Raw genomic sequence first — 15,834 nt, forward strand, 5'->3', positions numbered from 1 at the left:
AATTCAGATTAAAAAATTTTAAAAAAATGTCAAGACTTTAATTAATTTTTATTTTCTTTGGAAAAAAAATATTGAAATTATAATTTTTTAATACATAAAAATTAAAATGATTAAAAAAAGTGAGTTTGATTTCTATCATTAATTATAAAAATTATATTAGATGTTATTTTTAAAGTAATTATTATAAAATTAAAAAACTAAAATCAGAAAAATACAATAATCAGAAATCAGTGTAAAGTGCATTTAAATCAAATTTATTAAACAAAAGAAAGATTAAAGAAAAAACGAAAGAAAAAAAATGGCCTGTAAACAGTGCCGTTACAGTAAACTCGTGATGTACGGAAGTAACGGGACTTCAATTTGTAAGAATCTTCCGAAAAATTAGGCATTTTTTTTATTATTTCATGGATGAAGACGTGGAACCTAGCATATACATCAGCTATATAGAAAATACTACTATAATAACTAATTTTAGTTGGTCTCATAGTATCATTAAAATAATTAATGTTAATGTGACAAGGTATTATACTTTTTTGTCCTTCATTATTAACTATCTTTTATAAGATGACTATGATATTAAAACTCATTTTCTATATATTTATTATTAATTTAGAAAAAAGAAAGGAAAAGGGAAAAAAAACTAAAACTATATATTAAAAGTGAGAGGGATCATTATCATAATCTACACGAAATATTATTAGAGTTTAACAGGTATGCTATGCCAGTGTAATAAATTATACAATTAACTAGTTAAAAGTTATGTTCGGTATGACTTTTAAATTATATTAGTTATTATTAAAGTTAATAAATTTATTTTATATATATATATATATATATATATATATATATATATTGTGATTGAATAATAATTAAAATATTTTATATTATTAATTTATATCTTATTTTCTCATGTTTTAATAAATAATTTTATTTTTATATAAAATTCCTCCTTCAAAAAATATATATTTATAAAACTTTCTTATTGATTTTCTATCTTTTTCATAAAAATAATGAATATTGTAAAAGAAAAATATATTGACCTTTTTATTTAATAGTGTATTTTTCATTAAATAAAAAAATTATAAAATATTTTATATACTATATCGTGACTCTAATTTAGTTTCTACTCTTTGGAAATAAGTGGGACGTTTCATTGGAACGGAGCAGTGTATTGAGTATGCATGGGAATCGACCAGTGATCGAGGAACGAAGGCATTACAAAAATAATGATTACATAAGTTTTTAAAAGATAAATCATTATTATAAGTAGTGCAAGCAGATGATCTAAAATTTACTAGTGACAATTATATTTTGGTAAGTTCTTTACAGCCCCAGTCCCTATCCTACTCGTTGTTAACCTATGCTGGACCATCTAAGCCTGTACAGTCCCCTCCTCCCCCTTAAAACAAAAATGACTATTATTATAAAAAAAAATGTATCCTTAGTGATTAAATGGATCCACCTATAGAGTTGTTGGGAAGTAACTATAGTCACGGTTGTCTATCAATAATGCTTAATGAAGACTCAAGGACTGGAGTATATAAAATAAACTAACAATTTTTCATGCATATGTGTAAGTATTTCTAAATTTAAATAAGAAAAATATAAATGGTAAATGATAAATTTTATTAATTTAATTATCAAATTGAAAGTTCTCATGAATTAAACCAAGTCTAAAATTTCCATATAATTAAGTTAATTATCATTTTTTGTTAATTTAATATGGGAACCTACTAGCAACATTCTTATATACAACTTGAAACATATGGAAAAACAAGTTGGCTACGGGGCAAAGTCAAACTCCTAACAAAATAGTTGGAAGCCTTAGGAAAAGGCTTACCCTTTCAAATAAAATTGGCTTCAGGACAATCTAAAGTATATAATAGCCCTACCATCTCAAAGTATATAATCATGCATATACATGAAACTCTTCAGATTTTCACTTAAGTGGCAAGCATGATCGCTAGTTTTGAAAACTTCAAGCAAATAGTTGTTCTTATATATACCGCTCGTTGAATATATGATTCGACTTTGCAAAGTAGCCTTCTCAAAACTTGGTAAAATAATTGGATGTCTTTAATATCTCTTTGATTAAACCAATTATACTAATCTATTATGGCTTGCAACCTTAAGCCTATCCCTTTGTTTTGTTTTTTTTTTTCACTTCATCAATATTCAATTCAAATCCTTCTACCAACGACATGCTTGGATTAGGAGTATAACCTACAATGGTTGTGCAACAACTAAATAATCTAGAGTCCAAATAAAAAAAAGTTGATTAAAATTTGGTCAACTCTTAATGTTCAATCAAAACTACAATGCATATAAGTGTTTCTTATATAGGTCATTGATATCACCTTGATTAGGCATATAAACAAGGTTAAGATAACCATGAGCCCCAGACCTTACAACATGTTCCTTAAGACAGGAACACATCGATCAACTTATTGTGTAGTTCTTAGGAACTCCACATAAGCAAGATGCACCCTTGTTTCAATACAATGACAATGATGTAAACCTTTAAAGTTGATGTTATGCTTGTCATTCCTTTTCTCATAAAAGTGCACCATTTGAAAGAAAACAAAATGAATGAGGTGACAAAAGTAAGATGCTACCTGATAGAAGCAACATAAAAATATGGTTGACATAGGATGAAGAACTACAAAGGATGCCATAAAAGGCCTCAAACAAGTGATTAATCATAAAAAAAAAAAATTAAGAATGCTAGAAGAGTAGGAGATGTAGGAAGGGAAAGAAAAGATGTAAAAGAAGAAAAATTCAAGACAATGAAAATGATCATTTTTATTGAGACAATGGTAAAATCACAATTTATCTTAACCCAATAAAGGTAAAACCATCAATTACTTAGCATGTAAGTAATACATACCTCAATCACTAAATTGTCTTATTTAATGACTTGCATTGCATTATTACACTCTCATAATGAATGTATAAAATAAGTATGATTCTCCACTTAAACAATATCATATGTCTCATTTACGTCATCATTTTCAGTTTGTTAGAGCAAACGTTATGTCACACAAATCAAATTGACTTTTGATCTCACCAAATGCTATTTAGGTCCTCATAATTATGACAATGTGATGTTCGCAAATCTCAAACACATATTGGAAATGATCAAATGCACCTCAAGATCCCACCAATGTTGGACATAACATGTTGGGGATAACCTAATTTAGATCGACACGTCGAACTAGGGTTAGAAACTTCAAGTTTATCCATCATCACCTTGAGTCAAAAATACAAAGTGCAATCAATATAAAAAAGTATGAACTATTATGCTAAGGACATCATTCATGTGTCGCTTCTAATGCCTATTGAACTATCTCGTAACCTAGCCTAAGTCACCATGATGACATAAGAGACTAAAATGAAAAATGAAACGGATTTAACCTTTTTTTTTCTTTGTAACTACTCCTTAAACTTGCCTTATAGGGTACTTACATATGATTACAAAGATGATAAGACAATTATAAGGTATAGTCATTGTAAGTTTATGATGTTATTGAAATGAAATTCTATCACAACCTACTACAATCAAACGACTATAAATAAAAGAAGATAATCTCATTCATGTATGTGAAAAAATTTATTATCAACATTGTAGGTATATGCTATCAATATTATAGACCATTGCTAAACATTTTTGTTAATGTAAAAAGTTTATACTATTAATTTATCATATTTTTTTATCAATTATTAATTTATCATATTATTAAATAATATATACATAGCCTTATATTATTACTATAAATTCACAATGTATTAACTAAAAGTTAAATTTTCATTGGAAAATTTATATTAATAGAAGCACATCTAATGCTAATATTTTTTTTTCTATTAGTATATGAATTTTATTTTATAGAGAATTTTATTTGGTGCACATCACATATCTTGTTAAATAAGCTTGAATTGAATTTTTTTTCAGGAAAAAGATTACCTAGGTTGAATCATGGCATCATCAAGAGGTTATTTTTAGACTTTTTCAATTTTATTTCATTTTTCTGTTTATATTAAATATTTATGTTAGTTTTATTCATAAAAAATTGACCAACAACTTACTAATTGAACAAAAATAAATCCGTTAACACAACGCCCTTCTAATCCGAATATTATATCGTTTACTATTCAAATTTAAATTTTGATGGAGTTTTTGGGAAATAAATGTGATGTTTCCAACTCAGCTGTTCGGATGACATTCTGTCGACGAAAGGTTAGTGGGACAGAGTTTGAGGATATCCTAAAATGACACGTCTAGAAAAGAAATAAAAAAAAAAAAAAATCTTGATTTTTTTTTTGAAAAAAAAAATGATTGACCGAAAAAGACAAGTCGAATTGTTGCCATCAGAAGATTTGAAATAACTTAAATGGCCAAACAACGTTGTTTGAATGTAGTCAATTAATTATACAATCAAATAATAAATCAGCGTTTTATACTTTTATTAATGTTAGAAGAAGAAAACTATATACACATAAAAGAATGGCGAATGAAAACTTCAAAATATATATGATGAACAAATAATTTTACAATTAAAGGGGGGGATAAAGAAGAAAGTAAAATATTAGTGAAGATAATAGTTGTACTTATGGGTTTTCTAAACAAAATAAGGTAGATTAATTTATGCACAAGTTAAAGATTAACTTTTAAAATAAACTGATTTGAGAATTTTTTTTGAAATTAGCCTGTGCATATACAATTTTAATTTTTTTTTTCTTATTTTATTCTCCTATAAGTGCTCATAGAAAAGTTTGTCCACACATACCTCCTTAACACTATATCAAAATTTAATTTATTTTTGTATCTCAAAACTCGAGATCTCAAATTATCAAATGTGACAACCAGAAAGAAACTTGTCTTGATCCAAGCCTGTGATGCATCGTCTAGGAGATTGTGTAGAATTAATCAACATGTCTTTAATCCACCGTCAAAAGGCCCATTTGGGCAAGTGGCTGTTCATACCCCCGCCCAAAAAAAATATCTCACTATTAAGTATATTAACTACTAAGATTCAATAGCATCATCTTATTGAGATTCTTGCGACTATATTCTCTTATTAACAAGTTATTCACAAGCATCACTACAAACTCCCAGCTCAAGTTTGTGGCATAACTTGAACTCGTTATGAGACAAATAATAATAATAATAATACTAAAGTGTGCAAATGGAAGTTCCTTCATATTTTGACCGAGCTAGCAATACTGTCCAAATACAATGGGAAGCGCCAACAAATGGTGAAGTCTTCCGGTATCAAAACATGCCTCCTACACGGATACTACGTAAGTTTTCATTTCATTCTCCTACACTCTTCATTTTTCAATCTTATCAATAATGAAAAAGAGTATAATAATAAGGGCAGGTGAAAATGAGAATACTAGTTCTAATTCTATCCCACATACTAATATCTAGGCTCATACGAAGTATTTTCTTCATTATTTGTAAGAGGGTCTAGTTGATAGAAGTGAATGATACCATTTTTCATTCATCTCCTCATTCAGGCTAACATGAAGAAATAAAAGGTTCGTTCAATTGTATCAATTAGACCCTTTGACACAACCATTTAAGACAAAACAGCCTCAGAGGCTCAGATTAACCATGAGTTTCAGAACTGTTTTCGGCTGCCATTTCTAGCCACAATGACTACTTGCTGATATAGATGTACGAGCATACCCCATTCAAAGGCAGTGCAAAAGAAAGCCACAATGCTATATCTAAGGAAGATCTAAACATCACCAAAGATCACCATGTTGGTGCTATTCCTCTAATAATCTAAAAAGGGGCTAGTTAGAACAAGGATACACAAGGCATGATCAACATTAACTGCCATCATTTATCACAGTATGTACAGTTAACAATCATATAAAGCAGATGGTCAATTATTCCCAAGATATACCACCTTTAATTTATATCCCCATCATATTTAGTTTCTAGTCATGCCTGGCTAATGTTATGTAAATACAAATTAGTTGTATCCTTCATCGTCTTATAGTAGGGCCTTTGTAAACACCTCTTCTAACCACCAGGTTTTCAGGTGCTTGGATCTCTTCTAGCCAGGTTATTTCAGATGGCTTTACACCACTCAGCTGATCAAGCTCAACACCTTTAACAGCAGAACATGTAAGAAAATAGCATGCTTCAGAAATTAATGTAAGATTGAAAGAAAGGGGGTGGGGGGTATAAGAGGATCATAGAAGGAAGAAAAGTACCTGGAAGATCTTTCCTAGTTGACTTCCTGAAATATGAGCAGTGTCTTCCATCTTCTGATGAGTAAGGAGGGGAAAGAACGTCAAAGAGAGCGCAAGGGGTTAAGGCTTTGAAACAATGAATGTTGCCACCCTTGCTTGGATAAAGAACTGTGGTGTTACAGGGGGCACTCATCTGACAATCTTTCACAAGTTTTGCTGGTCTAGCTGCAAGAGTAGAAAAATCTTGAATCTCTTCTCTAGTTTAGCAAATATTTAAGAATGGGAATCAAGAAAAAAAAATTGTGTTGTTTCTTGAACTAACAAAATTACTATCTTAGGACAACAGAAATTACTCATCAAACCGCATAATCATCAGCAGTAAACTAAACAAAACATTACAGTAAATCAGCATGCATCAATATGGAAATTCACAATCCTCTATTTTCGGAAATAATTTCACTTGGTAATAAAACACTCACAGCATTCTTACTAAAAAAACCCAAAATAACATCCACTATTGGAACTCTGAAAGCAGGTTTATGAGAAAATTATCTTGTGGAGATTCAAACACCATGCTTTAATGTCTGATGACTTCATTGGACTGTACAAGCCTGTTGGGCCAGGACTGGGACTCTCATACACCTAACTAAACAGTTTAGGTTCTAAACTAATCTATGATGATAACATAACCATGCCTAAGGGTATGCATGCGACCCACTATCTTAGTTACTGGAGGACTTCAGTGCCTATATAAGCACTTACAAGGGTTTCACCCCAAGTATGTTCACTTTTCTGCTTACACTCCTATCCCCATTGTTGTTCTTAGACTAACTTGAGTGTCATAATGTTTTTACAGTACCCTTGGCTCTTATCCAGTCTGACCAGTGGACAACCATTGTCCATTGAACATTGACATAAAGCTCTCCAACCTCATCCAGCAGTCTCGAGTCAAGACAAACCCAAACCCCTTATCAGGTAAAGTCAGGAACATTTACAACTTTCAAAAATTCAAGAAACTATGCAACAAGACAGAAACATGTTCAATTTTCAAAGCCAAGATCAATGCCATAAAAGAACTCAGCAAAATAAAATATGTAAATATTAGAAACCAATTGGTGCCTGACAATATTAGAAACCAATTGGTGCCTGACATTTTTATAGTCATGCTCAAATCATAGCACATGATGTCTCCTAATAGATACCAATTTCAAGGAAAAGTTCAGAGCAGATAATCAGCGGCAGTATTAATGACAGGATTAGCCTTGCATTGGCTTAAAAAAAGTTGAGATAGGAGAAAAGAAAGTAGATAAATACCAAGTGAACTAAACGCAATTGATCGTGATGTCTTCAACAGTTTGTCTGGTAGAGACGTATTAAACTATTGACATTGACTTAAAAAACTTTCATACTTTGAGAATGACAATTTCTGGTTAAACTATATTATTAACCTTGGATAGATTCACCGACAGTTTTTGACAGTTGTACACCACAAGATTTCAGAAAAAGATGGCCTAAACCTTGTTCCACCAAATGGTTGCTCAAATCCAATGCCAGGCTCTAAAGTTTCTTTAATTCACACTAAAAATTATTAAAAAAAAAAAACTGTTTTTTTCTGTCACCAGTCATCTGAATAGGGAAAACACGAAAAAGCAACCAATATCAATGTGATTGAGAATTTGAAATAAGAAGTGGATGAAGTCAAATTATATAGCTAAAGTACAATGATTATTCTACTTGTACTTTCTAAGAGAATTGTGAGTATAATGATATTCAAACATATATCCTTAGGATATTCACACAATTACAAATGACAATATCCATATCCCCAAACAATTTCAAATAAATATATTTGGGGGAAACCACATAAATAGCAAAACCTATTCAGTCAAATTCACTAAAAAGAGAAAGATAATATTTAACAATTTTTTCTTGACACAACTACATCTTAGACCAAGAATCATCAATTTAAGATATCGAAAAACAATTGTTATTGCATTATAAAAGATTGAAGCATATGTTGATCACCTTGAGATGGATCATCTGGCCCAGGTAAATCCAGCCAATCATATGACCTCACAAGTAATGAACCATAAAGAAGCTTGCTCAAAACAGTCATTCCGGGATGGTTATGAAGCGGAATAACGGAACCAGGAGACATACAGAAGATTCCCATCTGCAAAAAAAAAAAAGGACTCTTTCCTTGTGAATCCAAATTCCACATCTCAATTCAGAAAGAAATACTACAAATAGATTAACAAGAAGACTGTCTGTCACAAGCTGTAGAGAGAAAGGGAATAAAAAAACATACAGAGAATTTGTCACATTCATGCAAGTGAATGTACTTAATGGAGGGTGGATACTGATAACTTCCATTGCGCCCCTTTTTGCCATTGGTGCCATTCAAAGAACCTTTCCATCCACGCACCAATTGCGCCTCTTGTTCAAGACCCACATTAGAAGGCTTCAATTCATCTGGCAATAGCAACATAGTTAATGAAAGTTAACCACAAGGACACACCTTTTCAGTATGGAATAACAATAACAAGCATCCCAAATCAAGCACTACATTATATGGATTTCACATTGTCAAGCGTAGGCAATTAATTAAATTGTACCTAAAAGGGTTCGAACTTTTTCCAGAGCTTCTTCTGAAATGGGCCCCTCAGGAGACAAAGATGCCTTGCAGGTATCATACAATTTCTGAACAATTGGCATTTTTTGTAGCGACCAAGTACCGACCAATGCTTCCTTTTAAACGAACAATCTGAATATGCAGTAGTGGTTGCTGGGTTTTGAGAATCCAATGAACCTAGATGGAGTTGGATGTAATGTGAACTTGGATCGAAAGTGGTGGCACTTGGGTCACTTGACGTTATATCGAAAAAGTAAAAGAAACAGCTTCCTTTCTACGCAACAACACATTTGCGTAACTGATCAGCGCAACTCCATTCCAGAGCACCTTGACAAGGGAAAAATTAGCACAAAAGTTAGAATAAAATGATGGGTTCAAAGCATATCATATTATTATATGACTCGTATGTGATGAAAAAAATGCAAGAAGTACACAGAAGAAAACCCAATTGGGAATGATGATGGGTTAGGTGAAAAAAATAGAGAGATCAGAGAGAGAGTGTCATACATGAAAATGAAACGGTTGTGTTCTGGCTGAGGCTCACGACAACAACGAGGTGGGCACTGAGGACTAGGAGGGACCAGAGAGCAAGGCAGACAACAAAAGACACTTGCACAAAACCAGATGTCGCTTTTTGTAATACCACCAGCTATGTTTGGACGGTTTTTCTTTTCCAAGGGAAACCGATTAAAGGAAAATAAAATACGCACTCCGGTGAAACCGTGAAAGAGAGAAATAAATTACATTTATTGTTATTTTTCAACGCAGCATTTATTATTATTATTTCAAAAACGTAACAGCCAGTAATCACTGCCTTAAAAATCAAATTACAACAATATCCTTGAACTTTTACTCAAATTACACGTAATTCCATTCTTTTTAATTCTTCTACACTACTATCACCATTTAAGTTTTAAAATATTACTCACTCCATATTAAAATCTAAACAACAAAAAATTAAAATTAATGTGGGTTGAACTAAAATATAAATAAATTCTAATTAATTTTTCCTTAATAATAGTATCAAGATTTTATTTAATTAGAATTTTATTTTTTCCTTATACAATTAATGTAAAAGATACTTTAAAAAATAAGTTAACATTTTTATTGAAACTATCAACATTAAATAATATTAACTAATTTTCTTGATGGTTGTGAATTAATTTTTTTTCTTATATTTTAGTCTGAATAAAGTATTACATTAACAGTTTTTTGTATGTTTAAAAATAAACAAAATTATAATAACATTTCTTAAAATTTAGTATAATTACACAAGTAATTCTTATTTTTTTAATCATTATTCACCTCTACCGGTGAAAGTAATAGTTAAAAAATTAAAAAATATTTGCGTAATTACACAAAACATTTGAAGATGTTACTGTAGTTTGGTCTATTTTAATTATAATGATTTAAAAATAAAATAAAAAGATATTAAAAATTACGGTGAAAGTAAATTGAAAATCACAATGGGAGTGTATTGATAATTTTTTATATATAAAAATTACACTTTTAATTCTTTAATTAAGTATATATTTTAACAAAAATTTAGGGGAGGGAAAGATGTGCCATTTAAAGGCAGGAAAGGCTCCAAACTTAAAAGAACACTTTTTATGTGTGAAATAAGTTTACTTAAGTTGACGACTTGTGTATGATCTATGGATTTAAGATAAATGTACAATAGTCAAGGATCTTTTATTCTAGATGCATCTCTCCACTAGAGGAAGCAAAGTTATTATCTATCTTGGCAATTAAATTCACCAAAAACATGAGTAAATACCTTAACTTTCCAATGTTTATTGGTCAAGTCAAAGCTCGTGACTTTGATCTCACGTTCTAGTGGTTCTCCTTTAGATTGGTCTCTCAAAAGAGGAGAATCTTGAATAAGTCGAGCAGAATTACATCAACTCAATATGTTATATCATCCTTTTATGCAAATATATTGATTTCTTGAATGCGTATGCACCAAAATGGACTTCATAATAAATAATTTTATTTGGAAAGATTATAATCATTTGATGAGTTGGAAAACAATAACTAAACTTAAACAATATGTTGGTCTTGGCATGCATATTATGCAATTGAACAATGTATCTCATTTGGGCAGATTGATTTGTAGTTTCCCCTGCAATAATATTAAACTTTTACCATCAAGTTCTCCACAACAAATATTGCTCCATGCACGAGAAGGAATACTTCAAAGTTATTCTGGCCAATGGATATACATTGGGATTTATCTTTGATCTCAACGCCTATTCTAGTAAGTGTTTGTCCTTTATTGAACACCCAACGCCGCATGATTCATGATGACTTAATTAGAGGATGTAGTCAGTTGGTCTCATAGCAACAGCAAATTGTACTTCACTAAATATGGGTATGAGCTATTTTCACATCACATGGCAATGGACAATGACACAACTCATGGCTTCATGTGGATTTGGAGACTTCACATTTCTGGTTGTATATAGATATTTTTACGGCTTGTGTGGAGAATGCCTTACCAACAAATTCTATGTGTGTTTTTTCTGTTTGATTTCATGGTCTCCCCCAAGCTATGATTTTGTTACTTTGAATGTAGATTTTGGTGGCATTGATTGAGACAACCTTGGGTAGTGGATCTTCAACTTCATTGGTTTCATTGGCCAACATGACATTACCAAGCTCATGCCTATTTTTCAAGATTTGCAATTTGTGTGGAATTTGAGTTTCACAAAGGTAATTGTCTATTCCGCTTATGCTATCCCACTAATTAATCACTCCAACACTTTTCACAAGTATGTGGTGCTTACGATCGACGAAAATACAAGACCTCCTCCATCTAGATTAGGTTGTGCAACTTTACCATACTTTAGATAAGGGGATTTTGTGTTATTTTTTTTAACCAAGAAGGGTGCATCAAGGTTTGTTTGTTGAAATTTTCCTATCTCTGACATTCTCATTTCTCCCCACCCTTCAAGCCAATGTCATAGGTGTTCGATTTCCTCATGATGAGCATTTTTGGTTTTCTTTTATCGAGTATAAAAAATATTTTAAAAGGTTTAGTTAATTACTAACACAAGCAACGTCTTAATAATATTATTGAAAGAGTGACACACGAGAATAAAAATTTCTTAAGTTCAGTATAAAAAAAAATAAAGATATAGGTTAAACATTTTTTTAAGTTAAAATACTCATACCATTTCATTTAAAATCTAAGCATCAATACAATTTGGAATCAAATCATGAACTGGTGAGCTAACAAAAAATCTAGACTCTCTTGTAAAACAATGAGTGATGCGATTAGTTTACCTAAGTATTAAGAGAAAAATTCTAGAAACAAGAAAACAACTCCCTTATCCATGTAAATACAAAAAACTTACTTTTAATCCTTAAAAAATATTCTTATTTTGATCTCTCATTCATAAAAATTTGTCTAGTATGATCATTGTTCTTCATAAAAAAAAATCTCTATTTTGTCTCTCATTTATAGAAATAGGGACAACACACAAAATATTTTGATAAACAAGACATCAAAAGGTGACAATTGTTAGGGACTAAGAGAACATTGCCTTATTTATATAAAAACATTTTTCAAGTATAAAAGATTGTTGATAGGGACTAAGAGAGAACATTGCCTTATTATTTTGTTTTTTTTACATAAAAATATTATTTTGTTAATAAGTGAGAATAAATTGTTTTCATTTTAGTAAATGGGAATGAAACTTTTCCATAATAATTAATTACAAAGTTACTAAATTTTCTCATATTAATTTATTGTAGATAATCTATTCTTAAAAAGTTGAATAATAACTAAATATATTGTTTTTTTTTTCAAAAATATTATTCGTAGCAATCACATTATGAGAAAACTGATTCGTAAAGGGATGAAAGATTTTTTTATATTAAATATCACTTAAGGTTGATTTTAAGTATTTAAAAATGGTGCAATAAAAAAAGAGTATTTAAAAATGGTGCAATAAAAAAAGAGTATTTTAAAATGCTACTTTCATTAAAAAAAACGATAAGTAATTAAAAACGACAAACTTTTATATTAAATGTCACCATGGATTTTTACCCGTCTTTATTTTCAGTTCGGGATCTGAATCCTTTCTTCCAATATTGTAGTCCAAATAACTTTTTTATTTTGATATTATTTTTTTATCAATAGAAAGAGTTTAAAGAATTTATAATAACTTAGGCATATTATTTAATCAAACTGAGCTATGACTACTGTGTTTTTTTTTCTCTTGACACTTGAGAAATATTATAAAAAAAAAAAAACTAGTTTGAAGTGATTAGTTAGGCCGTTAGCTAAATTAGTACAATTTAGACTATTTCCTAACATTGTTTATGTCATATTTTGAGCAAACCTTATCTCGTTATATTTAGATTTAGTATTAATTAGATTGATACATTATCCATTTTTATGAATTTTGGATTAATCTAGAGCATTTACAACACATAACTGCTTAAATAAGTTATTTATCTTAAATCTTTCAATCTTACAATGTCATAATTTTAAAAACTTTACAAAAAAAAATTACTTCAATGTTAAAATTGTTAGAATAAATGCTTAATTTGAGTTACATTAAATTTTATAATTAAAAAATGATTCTTTAATTAGTAAGAATAAATTAAACAACGCACAGTCAAATCATTTGCTTTAATGATAAAAATTTGTTAAATAATATTACTTAAGTGACTCACGAAATACTTGAAGATGTTATTAAATTTAAAGAAAATCTTGTTCAAAAATCATATTCTAAAATCAAAACTAAGGTAACTGATGGGTTAGATAAATGGTAAACATGTCCTATCTTATATACCTTATTTGTCATTTCTTTTACAGCAACATGCCTTTTTTGTCATTTAAATTATGATTTTTGGTTATTTCATCGTACAAATTGGTTGGCAGTGGTGGGTCTGCCATTCCCTCTAATTTTTAACATTTTCCAATAACTAGTGAGCCTATTTAGGTTAGTTTATTTTTTTAAAAAAATATTATAATATTTTTTAATTGATGACTTTTTTAAAAGAAAATATCTTTATATATAGTAAGAAAGCCGATCATGAGATGCTTGTTACTTACAGTATAAAAAATGATCATTATATTGCCACTGTTTTAGATTTTGGTTCATGAACTGAACACGTCTGGCCATTGTGTGTCGCAGATTCATGAACAGAGCCAAAATAAGCACAAGGACTGACGTATTGAAACACATTAACGATGATAGAAAAATACCACTAACGAATGTCAATATTAACTTGTCCTTTGTTGTGTAAGTAACACTTTTAATTGCTAACACTATATAAGATTCTTAATCAATAATTAAGTTCAAGAAAGTATCACCGCATATATAATGACCAAGTAGCACATACGTTCCTATATGTATTTTCTCACATTTTAATTGCTAACACTATATAAGTTTCTTAATCAATAAGTTTAAGAAAGTATCACCTAAGGGCACATATAATGCTCACTTTAAAAATATAAACACTCATATATATTTTAGGTATATGATAAATTAATAAATTTTGTTTTCGATCTCTCATAAAAATTTCTTTATATTAAATCTATAATAAAATAAAAAATTTATTTTTGATTCAAGTTATTTTATTTTAATCCTTCAAATACATTTATTTTATTCATTTTTGTTCCTAAAATATACAAATTATTTGTTATTAATCTCTATCAAATATTTTTCAAATAAACTAATACAAAATAAATAAAATATTATAAGGACTAAAATAAAAAAATAGATATATTAAAAAGATTAAAACAAAATAATAAAGACCAAAAATAAATTTTTAGTTTTATTAGAAACTCATGGTAAAGAAAAAGGTTATTAGAGATCCAAAATAGAATTCTCAAATGTATGAGAGACTTAAAATATATTTAAGTCAAATATAAAAATAGTAATTATTAATAATATCATTTTATAAAATTACTTCAATATTAAAAATTAGTTAATAATCATTTGACTCTTTATATATCTTAATATCAGGGTAAAACAGAGTATGATATTTTGCTTGTGTAAATGAATTTTATTGGTTTAGTTAACCGTCAAAGAAAATAATTGATAAAATTAACATTATTTTTATAAAAATATTACATATAAAAAGTTTAATCTTTAACTGCTTTTCACTTCATTAATAAATAATGTATTCGTATAAAAATATTATATTATCAAAAATATTAATATTATTTTAATATAAATATTATAATTTACATTAATAACACACTAAAATATAATAATAAATAATGTATTCGTATAAAAATATAATATATTATCAAAACATCAAGTACTAATATTGTTAATGTAAATTGATAATATTTATCATTATATTTTAATATATGTTAAATAAATATTATATTTAGAAGACAATCCTATATTTAACAGTTTTATCTCTTAATAAATGAATTTTTGAGCTGATTAATTAGATAAATGTTTTTCCTAAAAATAAAATCATAAGTATTAAGGTAAGAAAGGGTTATTTTGGACACGGAACAAAGTTGTAAGCATGGTTGAGTACAAATCACACTTGCAATCTTATACAACATTTGAACACGAAAAATGATCAAAATGAAACTTTTAAAACTTAATGTATTAAAATAAAACAACATTAAAACATAATCAATCAAAAGTGACATTTAGTCTTTTATTTTATAAGCAATGCGTGTTAAGATCCATGAACCCTAATAGACTTTCCTAGTAACAAAATAAAAGTGTGTCCTACTTTGTTGAATCTAGGGGCCAATAGAATCTACAACTCCTTAAACAGAATTTAATAATAATAATAATAATAATTGGGAGAAAAAAATGAGAAATTTAGGGTGGTAGGTTGGTGGTGGGGGTGATGAGAGAGAGACAAAGGGGAAAGAGAGAGAAATCGAGGAACGAGATAGGGAAAGAAAGAAAAAATTTAACATCGAAAAAAGAGAGAAAGAAAGGAAGAAAGTGTTTCATGAAGAAGATGAGGGTCCTCTCAGATCATCCTAGAAAGACAACAATAGAAGAACA

At 29.1% G+C, this 15,834-nt stretch overlaps 1 protein-coding gene across 2 annotated transcripts; it reads right to left on the minus strand.

The window, feature by feature from the left end:
* Positions 1-5,748: 5,748 nt before the first annotated feature.
* LOC114386677 (plant cysteine oxidase 4-like) lies at positions 5,749-9,503 on the minus strand. 2 transcript variants are annotated; one of them, XM_028346712.1, is made up of 6 exons: positions 9,344-9,503; positions 8,820-9,163; positions 8,513-8,676; positions 8,230-8,377; positions 6,226-6,429; positions 5,749-6,119 (listed from the first exon to the last, which is right to left on the minus strand). In XM_028346712.1, exons 2-6 carry the CDS (start codon positions 8,917-8,919, stop codon positions 5,995-5,997), a joined length of 741 nt encoding a protein of 246 aa, XP_028202513.1. In that variant the 5' UTR covers positions 8,920-9,163; positions 9,344-9,503; the 3' UTR covers positions 5,749-5,994. The 2 variants fall into 2 exon arrangements, with proteins under 2 accessions (XP_028202513.1, XP_028202514.1); XM_028346713.1 differs by lacking the exon at positions 9,344-9,503 and adding an exon at positions 9,269-9,325.
* Positions 9,504-15,834: the final 6,331 nt, after the last annotated feature.

This window comes from Glycine soja, chromosome 15, assembly GCF_004193775.1.
Source record: "Glycine soja cultivar W05 chromosome 15, ASM419377v2, whole genome shotgun sequence".
Taxonomy (NCBI): domain Eukaryota; kingdom Viridiplantae; phylum Streptophyta; class Magnoliopsida; order Fabales; family Fabaceae; genus Glycine; species Glycine soja.